The sequence below is a fragment of the Rhamphochromis sp. 'chilingali' genome, assembly GCF_963969265.1.
Source record: "Rhamphochromis sp. 'chilingali' genome assembly, chromosome: 1".
Classification (NCBI taxonomy): Eukaryota; Metazoa; Chordata; class Actinopteri; order Cichliformes; family Cichlidae; genus Rhamphochromis; species Rhamphochromis sp. 'chilingali'.
Genome location: NC_137929.1, coordinates 63,526,874 through 63,546,462, shown reverse-complemented (window position 1 = coordinate 63,546,462; position 19,589 = coordinate 63,526,874). Strand labels below are relative to the sequence as shown.

General features: G+C 40.5%; 1 protein-coding gene across 1 annotated transcript in view; it reads right to left on the bottom strand.

Annotated features, from left to right (window-relative positions):
- Window positions 1–4,605: 4,605 nt before the first annotated feature.
- The window catches only part of LOC308400441 (CXADR-like membrane protein), a gene marked incomplete at its 3' end in the record, with an annotated part of 110,958 nt that continues 95,974 nt past the window's right edge, over window positions 4,606–19,589 (bottom strand). Inside the window, exons 3-5 of the mRNA XM_080888138.1 lie at window positions 5,423–5,758; window positions 5,127–5,191; window positions 4,606–4,626 (exon numbers count right to left, since the gene is read on the bottom strand). Of these exons, the coding sequence (XP_080744264.1) occupies window positions 4,606–4,626; window positions 5,127–5,191; window positions 5,423–5,758 (422 nt within the window). The remainder of the gene's footprint in view (window positions 4,627–5,126; window positions 5,192–5,422; window positions 5,759–19,589) is intronic.

Below are 19,589 nucleotides of genomic sequence, written 5' to 3'. Positions count from 1 at the left end.
ACCTTAACATTGGTTGCCAACCAAGAAGAAGAAGAAGCTGTGAGCCAGGAGGGAGGGGGTGAGTGAGTCCTGAGTGATTTGCTTATGCTTACAAATCAGCACAGGAGGGAGGGGGTGAGTAGCTCAAATGTGCTGTTAGCATGTTAGCAGAGCGATGCTACTGTGAACCGAGGAGCTATTTTCTTGATGTGAGCTTCTACTCAGGGTTTTTTCTTCCAGTTCAGAGCAGGATGTTGTGTTTTTCTCCACAATTTTAATTATAAGCTAGATACATTGCTGCTAACAGCAACAGGGATGAGTCAGTGAGTCAGTTGGGCTTGTGAATCATGATTCATGAGTCAGTAAAGTGATTCTCGAGTATTGAACGATTCGTTCATGATTTGCGCATCACTAGTCCATAGTTATAAATCCCACCACTCAGTATTATTAACACATTCTCTCCATGACCCCAGTAAGCTACTGAAGGCTAACCCAGGCAAATATCCCAGAATGCATTTCGTCGAAAACGTAAGAGGCAGTTTCGGAGGGATGCACAGTTTAAAATATTCTTTCTGAATGTAGCTGTGTAAACTTCAAATATCTACTCGATTTATCAAGACATCACAGATTTGCAAAAGTGCTCTAACGTTTTCCGAGATGTGGGACAGTCCACAGTGGGTTGAGAGTGTGGATCTGTGACCTGCGTGAGAATCAGCTTCCTAACATTTGTCTGGAAGAAACACACAGACAGGAAGCAGCAACAAGTGTGAACATTTCACAGATCATGTGTAATCGGTTATTATCAGGATGTCTTAAAAACTCCCATAAAACCTTCAGCTGATGCAAAATGCTGCAGTCGAGTCCTGACAGGGACTAGAAGGACAGAGCAGCTTCCTCCTATTCTGGCCTCTCCTCATTGGCTTCCTGTTAAATCCACAATTTAAAATCCTGCTCCTCACATAGAAGAACTTTAATCAGGCCTATCTTATTTCATTGACCTTAGAGTACCATATGTCCAAATCATGGTTCAACAGCAGCTAGGTGGATGTCAGCAGCTTACATGGTGGAGATAAATCCAGGGTTTGAGATTGTTTACAACTTAAACTCAGAGCCTTTTAACACAATTACTGACAAATAACGCACTCAGAGTACTAAACACACTGTGTACAGGACTTTGATTGGTGTTTGCAGAGATGAAAATGATGCAGCCTGCTGACCAGTTGAATCAGCTGATCCAGCCTCTTATCTGAGCTGCAGTCAGTCACACAAACAGACTGAACAGGGTGTGTTCTGTGCAGCACCTGCATGTAAAACAGAAGCAAAGCTGTTCCTGTGAAATGAAAGTGAAAGCCTGTCTGAGCGTCTCCCTGTAGAAAATGGAGGCTGAGCTCAGTCAGATCACTCAGCCTGCAGACAAATGGAGGCGTGTTTGAGACGTGCAGATAAACAGTCACAGCTTAGTGTCGGCCTCTGAGGGCTCAGGGCCGTCCTGTTGTCATGTTATCAAGTGCATGACGGCTCTCTGCACACACTTTGAGTCCTTATGCACATTTTCACGAGTCCTCATCTCTGTGGACCTGAGGGATTACCCACAGTTCATAGTGTTGTGATTAGGGATGGTATCGTTTAGGTTTTATCCGATACCGGTGCCAAATCGGTACTTTTGAAACGGTGCCGGTGCTCAAACGGTGCTCAAACCGGTGCTTAAAGAATGGAGAAGACAAAATTGGTCCAAAAACCTCTCATGTTCAGCTGGTTTTATGTAAAAAGATAACAATGTTAGCCTTTTCTGCAGCTATGGGGCATATATGGTATCACTCTTGGCTGGAAGCAGTGCTTAACCAATGGAAAAAATACAAACTTTGTCCAAAAACCTCTCATGTTCAGCTGTTTCCCTCTTTTTCTTTGGTCATTTTAGCCTTTTTGGCCAGGGTGAAGGGAACATCTGCCATCAAACAAGAAGACAGCCGCATGTAGCTATGATGATGTTTGCTAGTTCACCTTACATGCATTAATGTAATAACGTGGTTAGCCTACTCAGCGTAAATTACACGCGAACAACATTAAGCTACTCACGCAGAGAAGAACGGCTGCTGCTGCCATCAAATACGGTGCATTTCTCGGCTTTAAAAAAAAACAAACACGCTATGCGTCGCCAGGTGTTTCATCGGATTTGAGGTGTTACCTCCTTTGCACAGTACCAGCTTAAAGCACTTGTTGCTGCTGAGTTTGCATATTTTGCTGTGAAGTACAGCCAGACTTTTGACCGCTTCGCCTTGGACATTTTTAATCTGTAGCTCTGCTCTAACAGAACGTACGTACCTGGCCCCGCCTACTATCCTCGGAAACGTAAAATGATTGGCTAGGAGTGTATCACAGCTCAGGAAAAAAAAGCACCGAAATAAAGCACCGAAATGTGCGCTGCTTTTCGGTCTGGTTACTACCGTTTATGTCAGAACCGGTGCCATCATGGCACCGGACACCGGTACCCATCCCTAGTTGTGATGGTGAAAGCATTAAGAACAAGGATGGAAAATAAATAAATAAATAACCAAACTGAAGGTTCAGAGGAATGTAGCTCATCACAAATGCTTCATGATGAAGTTTTCACAATGATGAATAATTTGATTATTTTACAGTTTCTTCCTGTAAAGTTAGAGCCTGAAAACAGACAAAATCAAACAGTAAATGTCAGATCACACGACGAGGTCTGAGGCACCACGACAGTTAACATCACAGCAGAGGTGACAAAGTGCTTTCTGTGGCCTGTTTATCTTCAGTTCTTTGAATTTAATTAGACATTAATTTCATTAATTAGAATTAATTTCAGTACATTAAACATTAGCAGAAGGATGGAGAGCGTGCTATATGTATTTCTTGCACTTGCACAAACACAAACAGCAGCTCTTCTTGTTTTTGCCACTCAATCTAGAAGAGAATTTAGATCAAGAAATTTCCACGATCATTATGATTTGATTTGATTTTATAGGAAATGCAGTTTGACGTGTTTCCAATACTGAGGATGAGGATACACTATAAAAAATTTAAAGCTATACTGTTAGTTTTCCTGTCTTGTAAAAAGTAAAGTTTTTGTTCATGCACAGAAAATGAATATTTTTCAGATTTCAATGGACTTTCTGTCATTTTTGTTTTGTTTTGTTGGGGTTAAAACGATGCCACCTTAAAATGAAACTGAAAAATAAATATTGACATTAAGACAAGAAAAAAGTTTTCACACTTACATCTTTTTTTTTTCTTTTTTGCTTACAGTTTTTTTTTCAGTTTCAGTTTGCTGGCACTGTTTTGGCGTCTGGGGGCACGATTGTTAATAACAAACACACAAATATTACATCTTTTGAATCTGTGATGACATGTGACAATATGATGAAGTTCACATGATGTAGCTTCTCTGCCAACAACACAAATGAAAGAATAAATAATTTAAACCAAAGTAAGAGTTTATTGTTCAAATACAGAGACACTCTCACACTGACCTTTGTTGTTTGTTCTCTGTCCTTCATACAAACATTTGGGGCTTACAGACTCTGTGAACACTGAGTTTTCAGGCTTTTCTAATGCTGTGTGAGCAGCAGGAAAATACAATCAGAGCATAAACACACATACATACAAGGTCAAAGACGAGTAGCTACACTTTTTAAACGCAATAACTGATCACTTATGTGAAGTCAGCGAGTACCGAGGTGAACTTTTCTTATCTTTGACATCTATTGAAACAACTACATTAAATCATACTGCTGAGTGACAACAATAGCGTTATCTAAGGTTAGAGGGTTACCTAGGCAACCAGGGATGTGCATAACCATCTGTCAGCTACAAATTGATGCATGAACGATGGGATGAGTTCATACTTGGATGTAATTTTAGTGAAACAGCTGATCGAGGATTAGTGTTGTTGAGGTTTTGTGGTCCACAGCTCACACTCACATAATGAGGTCATATTTGATCTTATAAACAAAAACACTGATCCCAGGTCTGTAACACTGTTCATGGATACTGAGGGTAAACAACACACACAGCTCACAAAGATAAAGAGAAAACTGAAACCAGATCTTGATGATTGAAACATTCAGGTGTGAAAAACTTCATAAATATGTAATCTGAGCTCAAAATGATGTAACTACAGTCAGTGGAAACAAAACCATCAAAGTGAAAAATGTTCAAGTGTTGATTTCATTTGTTTGAAGAGTTAAAAGTAGGCGTGCACAACAAAATGTCTCAGTGAGCTGTGTCACACTCAAAGTCAGAGCTTTCTGTGTCAGAAAGAGGCTAAATCACCATGGTAACTGATGGTGAAAGATCACCTGGTCAGGAGCATTTCATGTTCAGAGTTTTGTTTTTAAATCAGCTGTTAGAGCCACGTTTTCACTGTGATGTCGATTCTCTGCTGGAGGAAATGTTTCATATGTGCAGCTTGTTAAACTGTAACTTGCTGAAGCCACTGAGTGAAGCTAAACTGCACATCACACTGTTACAATGTACCTGTATTCATGTAGTGGAGACATTAGTGAAGTTATCAGTGAGTAACGTCTCTGATTGGACTGGGTAGCGCTCACAGGGACCATTTTGTGTAGAAGAAAAGTCACATGATACATGAAACACTCCTTTTCATCTGAGCGTGCTCAGAGCCTGAAGCAGAGAAAGGTGATAATCACCACGGTGATACCTGCTGTCTCTGACTGCAGTTTCAGGTTTAGTTGAGCCAGCTAACACAAAGAAAGCCTGACTGTGTTGAAGTTGATTTGTAGTCACAGCCCTCTGGATGTTCCAGTTACTATGAAATGTAAAGACTGTTTTTAAAGATGAAACTCGTCCACTGAGATGAGCTGTCAGCAAAAACAGAAGCAGCCATTAAAGATAAAACTGAAATAAACCTACAGTGCTGTGGGCCTGCTGTCTGTGCTCAGTTCATCTGTTTCTGCAGGATTTTAAACACTGACAACACCCAGAACTCTGAACAGCAGCAGCAGACTCAAAGCTGGAAAAACCTCTGAGACATTTTAAACCTGCTGCACTTAAACAGGAGGCTGGTTTGTTTCCACTCTCTGCTGTTGTTTATGTTTTCTGTAGATCAAAAAACCAACAACAGCAACAGCAACAAGAAGCAGAGCAGAAACTGACAGACCAACAATCAGTCCAACAGATCCATCCTCCTTCTCTTTGTCTTCATCCTTCTCTTGTCCTCCTGTCAGACCTGCAGGTGAGAAACAGGTGTGAGGTGTCAGGTAGGTGATGAGTGAAGAACAGAACAGAATCCATTTCCTCTTCAAACTGCTGTCAGACATTATCTACTGCACTCTGATCACATCACTCAGACCAGCTGCTTTCTACAAAGTCTCATCAGCAACATCTTTAGAAACAAACATCAACAACCAAGAAGCAGCTTCACCTCTGATCACACACACACTCAACTCTACTCACTCACCTGGAGGAACAACATGAAGGTGGATGCTGCTGATGAACTTCCATGAGCGTGTTTCTTCCATGAAGACACGACACTCATATGTTCCACTATCAGCAGTGTTCACATCCTTCAGAATCAAAGACACGTCTCCATCCTTCATCTGTCTGTCCTGCAGATCCACCCGGTTCTTAAAAGATGGATGCTGGTCGTCTGGAACAAAGTGACCGTCCCGGTAAACAAGCACATATTCATCTCCCAGGTCAGCTCTGCTCCACTCTAAAATAATGATGTTGTTGTTTGCAGCTCGACATGTCAGAGTGACGTCCTGTCCAGACTCAGCTGTGATGGTTTTCTGGTCTGAAAGAGGAAACAACACAGAGCAGAGAGGTTAAAGGTCAAAGTACAACTGTTCACTTCTACAGCAGCCAATCAGAAACACACAATAAAAGACAGTCTTCTATTATTAGATGATGATCTTTGATTGTGTTTCTTCTTGTGTCCCTTCAGGCGTCACCACAGCGAGTCTTCTCCTCCTCCTCACCTGATCCCGAGCATCTTCATCAGGGCTGATTTGTGACAGAAGGACAGCAGCAAGAGTGAAAGGGAAGGTTTGAAGATGGCAGTGAGCTGCTGTCATGTTTGCTTTGGAGACTCTGACACAAAGACAGGAGGCCGAGCTGAACATGTTCAGATTTTCATTGAGAGCAGAATGGACGAGATTATGAACGAGTTCATCAGAGGGAAGCTCAGGCTGAGACGTTTGGAGACAAAGTTCATGAGCAAAGACTGAGACGGATGAAAAACATCATCTGAAAAACAAATCTTTGGTTTTAGAATCTGTTAGTTTGATAAAATGTTGTTGATGGACGAGTTCATTGAGACTCTGGACGTCTGTCAGACTGAGTCACTGCTTTTTATTGTAACAGCTGTACTGATGCTCCTGAATCTGGCCTCTGACACAAACCTCCAAACAGTAAGAATGAAAAAAGAATAAAACTATTAAAACTCTTCAAGCAATAAATAATCAAACCTGAAAAAGAAGAAAATCATCTGGAAACTAAACTGAACTAAACACAAAAAGTCCAAATGGAATAAAAACTCAAACTAATGAGAAAAAACTAGAATAACTCTGTTCCACAAACAACAACATGTGCTGATAATAAGTGAACATAATGTGTGAGAGAAAGCAGCCTCTCATTATAAGACACTGTGAGTCTCTGCATGCTGCCTTTATGGAGCTACAGCTGTTTGTATACACTGAACAAGAAGCTTTGTAGCTGCATCCTGACTCCTGACACTACAACACATCACACTGACACACACATTACACTTCTTTGTGTCTGTGCTGCAAACTGCACCAACACACAGACTCCACCCAGCTTTGTGTCGATCGCAACACTGAATGAGTAATAAACTACTTCTTAGAGAAATATAATCAGCATGTAAACCAGACTGAGACTCTTTATCTCAGAAATAAACTCAGTTTAGTTTCTATCAGTTAAATCTCACCTGCAGAGACGAACAGGACAAACATCAGCGTGGAGCAGAGTGACGCAGTTACAGCAGACATGTCCGTGTTCTCTGTTTCTGCTGATCTGACTCTTAGTTTGTCCTAAATGTTTGAGTCTGTTGGTATTTTCACTGAATAACTGAACCTGAGTTTAAACCTGAACACATCAGATTAAATTTAAGGGTTAAATAAAGCTGAAGCTGCGGTTCAAACTCTTCCGTGTCTCGTGAGGACGTGGCGTTAGAGTGACGTTTGGTAGGTTGGACTGAGGATGCGCAGAAATGAGTGCGTCACAAAAGGCGAAGTAGAAAAGTTTTAGTGTTCAGTTGTTGAACGATCTCCACAGAACAAAATCAGAACCTCTCATGTGTCGTCATGTAGGAACAGTTTGTGTTTCAGTCGCTGAAGCACAAGAACGTTTTGTTTCTGACGGCAGTTTGATTCTTGTTTCATCGTCACAAACAGAAAAACTGAAATAATATGAAAATAAGTCTCAGGGAAATATTTTTACTAAACAGCCAAAACTTCCTGTTTTATCTCAGAGTTAAATCTCACCTGCGGAGACAAACAGGACAAACATCAGCGTGGAGCAGAGCGACGCAGTTACAGCAGACATGTCCGTGTTCTCTGTTTCTGCTGATCTGACTCTTAGTTTGTTCTAAATGTCTGAGTCTGTTGGTGTTTTCACTGAATAACTGAACCTGAGTTTAAACCTGAACACATCCGATCAGATTAAAGGTTTAAATAAATCTGAATGTCCCTGAGGGTTAGAGCTGATCTGTTGTTCAGCTGCTCGTTTAAACTCAACACTTTGAAGATGCTTTGAAAGTCTGATATGTTCGACCAATATAATTTGAATTTTCTACCAATGATCTTTCAGGCTTTTCATGGTTAACATCCACTGAAAATGAAATTATATTTTAAATTTAGTTTCACTCGTTTTTGGAGTTTCTGTTCAAATATTTTTGTGGGTTGATGTTAACCAAACGTTAACCAAGAAAACTGAAACGTTTTACCTAAAAAACTGAAAATCTCTGTTCTTTATGGAGAACCAGTGAGTCCTACTTCCTGTGTCTAGTTTTACTTCGTCTGTCTCGTCCTCTGTGATTGGCCCATGAAGGTTATAGTTTCAGATGGTGATGAGTAGATGACACATGGAGTGTGTGGCACATTCACTTTGCTGTGTTGACACTGTGTTGGTGTGACACTGAAGGGCGATTAATTAATAATTGCCAACAACCTGGATAAAGAGTGTGAGACTAAACTTGGGTGATTCATTCTGACAGCTCTGTACTGTACTGTGTTACACGAGCGCTGATGGCTCACGTCTGCTTGTAGATCAGCTGATCACAGCCTGGAAACAGCTGGAGCTCACAAAACAAATGATTCCGACTTATTTCTTTATCCCTGCTGCACTCAGTCGTAGAGTTCCTCTACCTGCCACATCCACTTTAACCCCAGACTACCTTTTACTGAGTACTACGGTAGGACCTGAGTACTTTTCAGAGCCTATAGTTTTCATTTTTACTTCAGTAAAGAAGTTTAATGAGTACTTCAGCTATTACCGGAGTATTTGTACAGCTTGAGTATCTGTACTTCTTAACTACAGATTTTTTTTTTTTACTTTTCTCCCTTTGAAAGTGTCTAATTATCAGTAATTATCTATTATTTACTGAATAATATGTAGAATATAAAGCAGAAGCTGTGGATGACTTACTGTAGTCAGGAGTTCAGGAGAATCCTCAGAGTTTCTGCTCCTCATCATGATGGAAACATGAAAACATGTTGATGCTCTTTGAGCTGGAATCAGTCCAAAGCAGCCGTGAGTGTGAACCAACAGACATCATTATAATAAATCTGACATGAATCCTGATAGAAATCCTGCTCACTGACCTCTCTAACTGTAACTCTGTCACTGACACATCTGCCAACATCTGTTCCTGTAACAGCTCAGAGGAGGAGTTCAGCACTTTCTCTCAGATTATTATCAGAAAAATCAGAACAGGAGGGGCGTTTTTGTAAATGTGGCTGAAAGCGGCGAGGCAAGTTTATTTATATAAGTTCATTTATATAGCACAATTCAACAACAAGGTGATTCAAAGTGCTTTACAGAGACATTAAAAAACAAAAACAATAAAAAGCATGATTTAAAAAACTGTAGATAAAATCAGAACAATAGATAAAATCAGTAGTTAAAATGTTAGTTTTGAACTTTAAGCTTAAAAGTGTGGATTTGGTGCTTTATTCAAATGCAGCTGAGAACAGGTGAGTCTTCAACCTGGATTTAAATAAACTGAGTGCTTCAGCTGATCTGAGGCTTTCTGGGAGTTTGTTCCAGATATAAGGAGCATAAAAGCTGAATGCAGCTTCTCCGTGTCTGGTTCTGACTCTGGGAACTGATAAAAGACCGGATCCAGATGACCTGAGGGATCTGGAAGGTTCATACTGGGTCAGGAGGTCACTGATGTATTTTGGTCCTAAACCATTCAGAGCTTTATAGACCAGCATCAGAACTTTAAAGTCTATCCTCTGACGGACAGGCAGCCAGTGTAAAGACCTCAGAGCTGGACTGATGTGGTTCACTTTTTTGGTCTTAGTGAGGACTCGAGCAGCAGAGTTCTGAATGAGCTGTAGTTGTCTGACTGATTTTTTAGGTAGACCTGTAAAGATGCTGTTACAGTAATCAAGCCTACTAAAGATGAATGCATGGACTAGTTTTTCCAGGTCCCATTGAGACATCAGATCTTTTATCCTTGAAATATTCTTGAGGTGATAGTAAGCTGACTTTGTTATTGTCTTAATGTGTTTTTCTAAGTTTAGGTCTGCATCCATCACTACACCCAAATTTCTCGCCTGGTTTGTGGTTTTTAGGTGTATAGATTGAAGTTCTCTGGTGACCTGTAATCGTTTTTCTTTGGCGCCAAAGACTATTACCTCAGTTTTCTTTTTGTTTAGCTGGAGAAAATTGTGGCACAACCAGTCATTAATTTCCTCAATGCATTTACCAAGAGCCTGTACAGGGCCTCGGTCTCCTGGTGACATTGTGATATATATTTGTGTGTCATCTGCATAGCTGTGATAGTTTATTTTGTTGTTCTTTATAATCTGTGCCAGTGGGAGCATGTAAATGTTAAACAGAAGGGGTCCCAAGATGGAACCTTGGGGAACTCCACATGTGATACTTGTCTGCTCAGATGTGAAGTTACCTATTGATACAAAGTATTTTCTGTTTTCTAAGTATGTTTTGAACCAGTTTAGTACAGTTCCTGAAAGACCTGTCCAGTTCTCCAGTCGTTTGAGTAATATGTTGTGGTCAACTGTATCAAATGCTGCACTGAGATCCAGTAAAACTAGGACTGACATTTTTCCACTGTCTGTGTTCAGACATATGTCATTAAACACTTTTGTCAGAGCGGTTTCAGTGCTGTGATTCTGTCTAAAACCTGACTGGAAGGCATCGTAGCAGTTATTCTGTTTTAAGAAGTAACTGAGCTGTTGAGAAACTGCTTTTTCAATGATCTTACTTAAAAACGGGAGATTTGAGATCGGCCTGTAGTTTTTCATTTGTGTCTTGTCAGTATAGGTTTTATTACAGCAGTTTTTAGTGGTTCCGGAAACACACCTGACATTAAGGAAAAGTTGACGATCTGTAACAGGTCTGACTCCAAAGTCTTTGAGACCTTTTTGAAAAAACTTGTTGGCAGGACATCTAAACAGCAGGAGGAGGAGTTCAGTTTACCTAAGATGTCCTCCAGGTCTTTGCTGTTAATCGGGTGAAACTGTTTCATGGTGTTTAAACAGTTTTTCGGTGGACACAGTACATATCCTGGATCTGCTGTTGATGTACCAACTGCTTGTCTAATCTTTTGGATTTTTTCTGTGAAGAATTTGGCAAAGTCATTGCAGGCCATGGTTGAATGAAGTTCAAGCTCAGCTTTCCTACACTCTCTTTTTTCATTTTTCACCAGTGTGGAGTTTCTCCATGGAGACTTTTTCCTTCCAGAGATAACCTTCACCTTAATGGGAGCAATAGTGTCCATTACATTTAACATGTTAGCATTGAAGCTATTGACGAGCTCATTGACTGACCCTCTGGACAGGTCAGGTGTTAATGGGAAGACCTGGTTAAAGATCTCACTACTGTGTTCAGTTATACACCGTTTTGTGATCACGGCTGTTGATATATTTATGTGGGCTGAGATTTTACTTTCAAAGAAAACACAGTAATGATCAGACATGCCCACATCAGACACAGTAATGTTTGAAATGCTCAGGCCCTTGGAGATCAGTAGGTCAAGAGTGTGTCCTCTATTATGTGTGGCCTCTGTTACATACTGAGTCAGCCCAAAGTTGCCCAGAGTGTTACTCAGGTCTTTAGTCCCTTTGTCCTGAGGGTTGTCCACATGGATGTTAAAATCCCCAACAATAATTACACAGTCGAAATCAACACAGATCACAGACAGCAGTTCACTGAGGTCATTAAAAAAGTCTGTGCAGTATTTGGGAGGCCTGTAAACATTAAGAAACACAACTTTGGATGGGGCCTTCAGCTGTAAAGCCACATATTCAAAAGATAGCTGCTTACATTGAAATGATTCATAAAATAAGACAGCAAAATAATTATTCTGTCCTGATTTTAGTTTTTCTAAAAAAAAAACCAAAATCCTCAGGAATAAAAACTGAATATAAATAAATAATAAGTAAAATATATTACATATAATCAACACACCGTACTAAATGAAAGTTTATATAAATCACATTTATAACAAATAAATTCTAATCAGAAGCCTCTTTATGATTATGATTTCCCCACCATCAAATAAAACAGAAGAGATAAATGCTGATTATAGATCTTCTTTTGTTGTTGTTCCTTAAATTATTTATTTATTTAAAATATTCTGGAAACATCCAGAGGATGTGTTTTAGTTATTTTTGGTCATGTGTTTTTTAAAACTTTATTTAAATTTAATGTTTTTCTCAATAATTACTCCAAGGTTTTTTTTGTCCAAATGTCAGCTTGTTGTTGTCATAGTAACAATGTCAGTCAGTGTACTTACTGCTTTCCTTGGGTTACTGTGTCTATAACATAGCTAGCATTGTTTTATCCTATTAAACAGAAATGAGGCATCTTTGGCACAATTTTGGTTTTAGATGCTGTGATTTGAAGCACTGGGTTTTGCATTATGTCCACTGACATTTTTACATGGTGTTCAAAATTACTGCCCAAATATCTGCCCAGAGATGTATGAAACACAAAAAATGACTTCCCCATTCAAGCACCAATGCCACAGCAAGTTTTACAGTTTCACCAAAACAAAATGTTTTATTTGTCTTTAGAGGAACATCAGAGGGACACATCTAACACAACAAACAAAGCCTTGTAGAAAGGAAACAAAAATGACGTAAAAGGCTTCCCACTCCTACAGCTACAAAAATGTATAATTAATTACAATAATAATAATTTCTACAAAAAACGAATTTAGCTCTTCTAGATGCAGAAACTTCATCACACAAGTAAACACAGCCTGATTGGAAATGGGGCATAGGTAGGGACAACCAGTCTTGTAGTCGTCCCCATTCAATCTCCAACCGATGATCACCTTCCAGCTGGAACTTACATAACCATAAAGGAAAGGAAAGGAAAAACTCAATGCATCATGGGAATCCCCGGCAGCCTACGTCTACTGCAGCATAACTAAGGGAGGATTCAGGGTCACCTGGTCCAGCCCTAACTATATGCTTTAGCAAAAAGGAAAGTTTGAAGCCTAATCTTGAAAGTAGAGATAGTGTCTGTCTCCCGAATCCAAACTGGAAGCTGTTTCCACAGAAGAGGGGCCTGAAAACTGAAGGCTCTGCCTCCCATTCTACTTTTAAATACTCTAGGAACAACAAGTAGGCCTGCAGAGCGAGAGCGAAGTGCTCTAATAGGGTGATATGGTACTACAAGGTCATTAAGATAAGATGGGGCCTGATTATTTAAGACCTTGTATGTGAGGAGCAGGATTTTGGATTCAATTCTGGATTTAACAGGAAGCCAATGAAGGGAAGCCAGTCTCAGACCAACAGAATAGACCCAGCAGAAGAAGTTACTTCCATTTAGGAGTTTTCAAGGCCTCTGAGGATTTCCTCCAGTTTTTATCCATCTATTGGTATCAAGACTGCATCTGTGAGATTTTCTGCCACAGAGGGAATTTTCCACGACTGCTACAGCTGCCAAACGTCTTGATGCATGCTCAATCATCCAGGTAAGTAAATCTCCAAAAGTTGATTCTGTTCATCTGGACGCAGCGTTTTGTGGGAGAAACGTTTCGTCACTCATCCAGGTGACTTCTTCAGTCTGAGCTGACTGCAGGTTTCCTCAATCTTATAAACAGAACATTTGCATAATGACTGAAAGCAGCCCACTGAAGGAAGAATGGGCTGGGAGGTCAGAGATCAGTGGGCTTTGGTCAGTGGTTGTTGATCATGACCTGACAGATCTGTATCCTGTGTGTGCACCCACTGTGGGCCTTTCCTGTGCTTAGTGTCAGCCTGAGCTCCATGCAGGCCTCAAAGGCCAAGCAATTTAAAAGCTTCACCAAAACAAGGCACCACTCAAATAGCTGGACCCAGGCTCGCCGCCCTTATGGAGGAAAACATAGAAGATGATCTCTGTGAGTTATTTTTACTGTCATATTATAAAATGTGATGTTCTAGCATCATGTTATTCTTCTTAAGCCTTTGAAAAGCTTCCTCTGTGTCCATTAAACTGATGACTTTAGTGCTGCTGTCTACTTGTTACATTTAGTACTGTTTAATTTTCAACCTAGGAAGATCTGTGAAAAGGACTCACAATATAACATAATACTGTAAGATTACTTACAGGTAAAATACTCAGATTGTACTTAGATAAAAGTCATCACAGACTCGCCCAGCCCGACTGCCTTGAAGTTCAGGTGTCTTCACTGCCTCCTCTGATAAGAGCTGGAGACCTGAGTAGGTTCGTCACCCATCAGCAGCAGATCACCTCTCGATCGGGCACGTTTTCATCTGGGAGGCTTTTAGAGCTCACTGCCCTCGGCGTCGCTGCTGGAACAACCAAGTTTTGCTATTGAATCTTTGACCTGCTGATCTCACAGAGGCAGGAGACCCAGAACATCCATGCCAGCTTCAGTTTATGCTCTGTCCTGTCATCCAATCAGATTTGCATGTAATACACTGATATTCAGCCCCAGCCTGGTGTTCTCTCCATCTCTGACCTTTCACACAATTTAAACTAACAAACTTTCTCTTTAAAACTGTTTGTCAATCACAATTTACTCGATTTATTATTATTCTATCACATATTTATATCAGTCATAATGAACTCAGTATGATCTGAGCTGTAAACCTGTATTGATCATCACAAACCTTTATAGCGCTTCAGAGCAGCTCCTTCAGTGGCTGCAGCACCCACGATGTGGGACGGAGAGATTTCCTCCCCTCTGCTGTCAGACTCCACCACAAAGACTTTGCAGCTGATCAAACACACACATGTGCAATAGGACTAAGTGTAACACTCTTTTTCTGACAACGTTGTATTTGTACTCAGTTGTATATAGCATGTGTATTCTATTTTTATCCTATCATTCTATTCTATTCTATTGGGTACAGTTGTGTACAGTTTCTTATTCTATTCCAGGGTTCTCTCATGTTTGCTATGTAACTGCACTGTCCACTTCCTGCTGTAACAAAACAAATTTCCCACATGTGGGACTAATAAAGATGCTCTTATCGTTACTGTATAACCACAGGTTCACTTCACATTTGGTAGAATATAAAAGGACAAAGCTGGACAATTGTCATCACATTTCTCATTAGTTGCTGTTAGCACAGGCACACAAAGAAAGCAGAGCTTTAGCTTTAGCTCCCTACATCACTTTTAAGCCTGGATGTTGAGGCTTTTGCTTCCTCTCAGCTGTGATGACATCTCTGTCTGCTCCATCTCACCCACCATCATCCATCTGACCTGATGCTACCTGACAAACTAAAGATAAAATATTAAATTCATCTTGCATCACTTACATTTAAAATACATTTAAGGTGGATTTCTTAAAAGGGAAGGGACTGACCTGACTGTTGTGTCGAGACAGGTGTGAAGGGAGTTAAATCCAGTCTTATACTACGGACGTGTTTGGTTTTGGTCTGTAATACGTTGAGTTTATTATCTATAAGTTAACATAGCAAATCCTCCATCCAGAGGCTAAAGTGATATCAGAGCTAGACTACTTTAAGTGAAAACAGATGATCGTCTGAGCCTTAAATGAAATAAGGTTAAAAAGAAATGCTGCTATCGACAGTGTGAGGCAGTGAGCTCTGTTATACCATATTTTTTAATTTTCTTTATTATTATTATATTATAGTGTTATTACCTTCCTGTTACTTCATAATAGAATGACAGTTAATGGTAAAAGTCTTGAATAGTTTTGAATTTATTTTTCCATGATCACATTTCATTCAATCACTCGTGGACTTGTGTGAATGTTACATGTGTTATTTTCACCCGTGGATTTACAGACACTGTGTGAACACAGTTTTCATTTTATCCAAAGTTTTACTTGATGTCCAACTGATAAAATCACTGACAGACAACAGAAGCAGGAGCTCAGAGAGAAATTCAATTCAACTTTATTTATAAAGTGTTAGGGTCCCTGGGTCGTTGATCCAGTGTTTTTGTGTTTTTGGTTCTTTGATTTTGTTATTTCATTATATTCTAGCTTTGCTTTATGGGTTTTAGGATTATTCTTAGTTTAGGTTCTCTGGGTGGGGTTTGGTTAGAGTTTTAGTGTTCTGGTTTTCTCTCTGTGTTCCATGTTGTTGTCTCCCATTTCTGCTGTATCCCCACATCCATTCAGTGTCTCTGTTCCCTTTGTTATAGTGCCTGCCCGTGAGTCTGTTATGTTTCCTGTTTTACTTTGAAAGTCCATGTCTGATGTTAATGTGTCTGGTTTTGCTTCCTCTTGTTAGGCCTGATTTGCCCCAGCTGTGTTTCCCTCCTGTTACCCATTCCCTGATTGCTCCCTCTGTGTATTTAAGCCCTGTGTTTCTCAGTGTCTGTGTCGCGATCTACTGTTTTCTTAGCTGTGTGTTCTGTCATTTCTCTAGTTTAAGTTTGTTTTGAGTTTTTCCAGTTATGTTATTTTTTTTGAGTACCTAATTAAAGCCTTTTTGAGTTCACGTCTGTCTCCGGAGTCTGCACCTTGGGTCCTATTCCTGCCTGCACACAGCCTTACCTAACATAAAGAGACAAATCACAATGTTTGGTTTTATTTTACAGAAACTTCAAACTAAACCAAATTCAGGACGTGTATTAAACCTGCAGCTGATCCCTGTCTGCTGTTCACTACCTTTGATTTCTGTTACCAGCATCATCTCATGTTCCCCAGGTTCACTGACAACGCTGAAACCACCAGCGGGAGACTAAGAGTGCTGATTTAAAAAGATTCAGACATTTTATTTTGCTGCAGCTCAACATGAGGCTGGATCCTAGTGATGGTGAGATGAAGCCTCATGATGAACTGAAGCTTTCCACCCAATTGGTCGACTCATGGTTCGAAGCATTGTGATGATTCATTTGCTCTACTGCGCCATCAAGTGGACAATTCAAGTGAAGCGGGCTCTGTGAGTATAATGATGTGTAAACCTCTAAACGGAATAAATAAATTGTTTTCTTGGTTATTTATCCCGAATATTGTCTCAGTATGTGTGGTACAAAAGAGAAAGTGAAAAGTATCAGGACAGCGTTTTGGTATGATTGTGTAACTGTCAGCCTCAGACAGTCTGTCAATACTATAATTCAGATCATAGATCTGCACATTTGCATATTTGTATAACTATAAAAAGAAAGCTGACACTTTCGAGACTTTATCTAATGTGTAAGCATCACAGCAGATGCCTTTGTGTCAACATAGCTGAGGCCAAAACAGAAAAACGATTCTATAAAAATATTCAGCAGTAGATCAAAACCAAAAGAAAACCATCAATCAACAAATGAACATTACCTGATGCTGCTGAATTGAAGCAGAGCAAAATAAGGTTTTATTAGAGACACACCTTAGCGTTTTGCAATTTTGCATAATGTTAAAAAGTTTCAATTATTTTAGTAGCATATTGAACGGCAGAAATTAGGTTTTCTTTTCGGAAGTATTTAAATGGGAAAGAACAGCGGCTGACAAACAACGGAGGTCTTATGCGTAACAAACAAGCGAATAATGCAGAAAACAGATTTTTAGACGGGAAACTGTTCTTGAAGTATACTGTGTGTGTGTGTGTGTGTGTGTGTGTGTGTGTGTGTGTGTGTGTGTGAGAGAGAGAGAGAGAGAGAGAGAGAGAGAGTGAGAGAGAGAAAGCTGTGCATGAAGTGTGATTTTATCCTGGTGAAAGCAAAACAGCAAAAGTCAGAGGAAATTCATGACGATGTTTATGTGAAGCATAGTTTGGATCTTCTTTTTCTGCTGGTTCGGTCAATATTGTTTGAAGAGAAATAAAACCTGCAGCTTCAGAATCAGCGCAAAAAAGGCGTAAACACGAAGCACGGACCCGCCGACGGATACTTTATTAGGATACTTAATATTAATATTAGAATACTTTATACGCATACTTTATTAGGAGAGACAAAATTAAAAAAAACATCTCTTCCTTGCTGGTTCCATCGAAGAAGAAATGCTCAAGTAACTATGTCGCACGTACGTAATCCAATTCCACAACACAGTGTGATGGGGAATCAGCTGTTTTTCTGCCCATTTTATTTCGAATCTGCCGCGAACCGGTGAACCAGTCCCTGAATCAGTCACGTGGTACGGACTGCCCGCGAGGCCTCGAACGTCACTGCATACGTAATCAAGGCAAGCCTCGATACGCGCTTCACAAAAACGCCCCCGAGATTACCCGACACACGATTCGACGCTTCGACACACAGGACACATCACTACTGGATCCTGATTCTTTGTTGTTTTTGTTTTCTCTACATGAAGAAAACAGCAGCAACAAGAAGCACAGCAGGAACTGACAGGCTGACCTTCAGTCCAACAGATCCTCCTGTGTGACCTGCAGGTGAGAAACAGCTGTGAGGTGTCAGGTAGGTGATGATGAAGAACAGAACAGAATCCATTTGCTCTTCAAACTGCTGTCAGACATTATCTGCTGCACTCTGATCACATCACTCAGACCAGCTGCTTTCTACAAAGTCTCATCAGCAACATCTTTACAAACCAACATCAGATTGTGTGTTTTGTGGTCTAAAGTTTTGTGCCTCTGGTTTCTCATTGGCTCACACTCTTGCAGAGCCGTAACACGCACATGAATGAGAGGTGGTGAGTGTAGTTCCTGTTAACAGGGTATTGCAGACCATCCCGCTAATTGCCGAATTTACTTTTGTCTGTCATATTTATGATGAAAAACAAATGTAATCAAATTAGATATTGATATTTTCATATGGGAATTGATCCTGCAACATGAAACGCTGGGATTGGAAGTTCAGCATCGCTCCGCACATCATACCTGTGAGATGACAGACAGCAGTGTGGAGGAGAGTGCGACACAAAAACACAGAAATATGACTGACAGCTGCAAACGAAGCAGCATCTGCTGCAGGTGAAAGATATTGGGACTAGCAGAGCAGAGTGGCTTCACTGTAAAACAAAATTAGCAGTGAGTGTGAAAAGTTTCTGTGTGTGGAGTTCAACACCGTCCACTCAGAAGCTGCATCACTGGATGGTAGATTTAAAAAGCTTGCATTCAGTGACAACAGAGCTGTTGATGAGGCACTTCAGAGAATAACTGCAGCAGCAAAGTGCACTCCCACCCAGCTCCACCATTACAGGGCCAAGTGAAGGAGGAGCCACAGACGTCTGCTGTGTGGAGCCTCTTTGATGAAAGAGCTGCAGGAGATGCTGCAAAGAGAAATACTACAGCTGATGTTATGATGGAGATGAAATGTTATCTTGAGGAGCCCCTCATCCAACAAGGAGAAGGCCCACAGAGCTGGTGGGAGGCCAAGGCCACAGTCTTTCCCTACCTGTTGAAGGTGATGGAGGGGAGACTGTGCATTGTGGCAACATCTGTTCCTTTGGAGGGTCTTCTCAAAAACTGAGCAGATACTAAGGAGAAACCACATCAGCCCATCCAAGCTGAGGCAGCTGATTTTTCTGAATGTCAACCTGCACTGAGGACAAACTGTTTGGCTGCTGAGTTTGGTTCTGTTCTGTGGATTTGTTTACAGTGGGGCTTTTTGTGTTGAATTAAACTTAAAGGTTTGAGTAAAATATTAAACAACAGTAAGAATGCCTGCTTTTGTAACAGAACAAAAACACAGAATTAGGCAATTATAAGGCTTTTCATAAAAACACTACATGCAAAAGGGTTTGTCAGCACACAAAGCATTCACATTTGCCAAGTAAAGCTAAAGTATGAGGCTACAGAGGATAATAACTTAAGAGACATTTGGGAGCCACGAGACGTGCAAGATAATCCAGAGCTTAGATCTAAATGATTGAACATGATTGATCACGTTGCTGTTGTCCCCGCCCATCTCCACACTCAGCCCTCTGCAGTTTGCTTGTGTTTCTCCTCACAGTCCAATCAGAAAAGCTTTGGTCCTCCTCACAGATTACAGTCACAACATCTCCCTCAGAGACATCAGAGCTGTTGGGACTCACGATC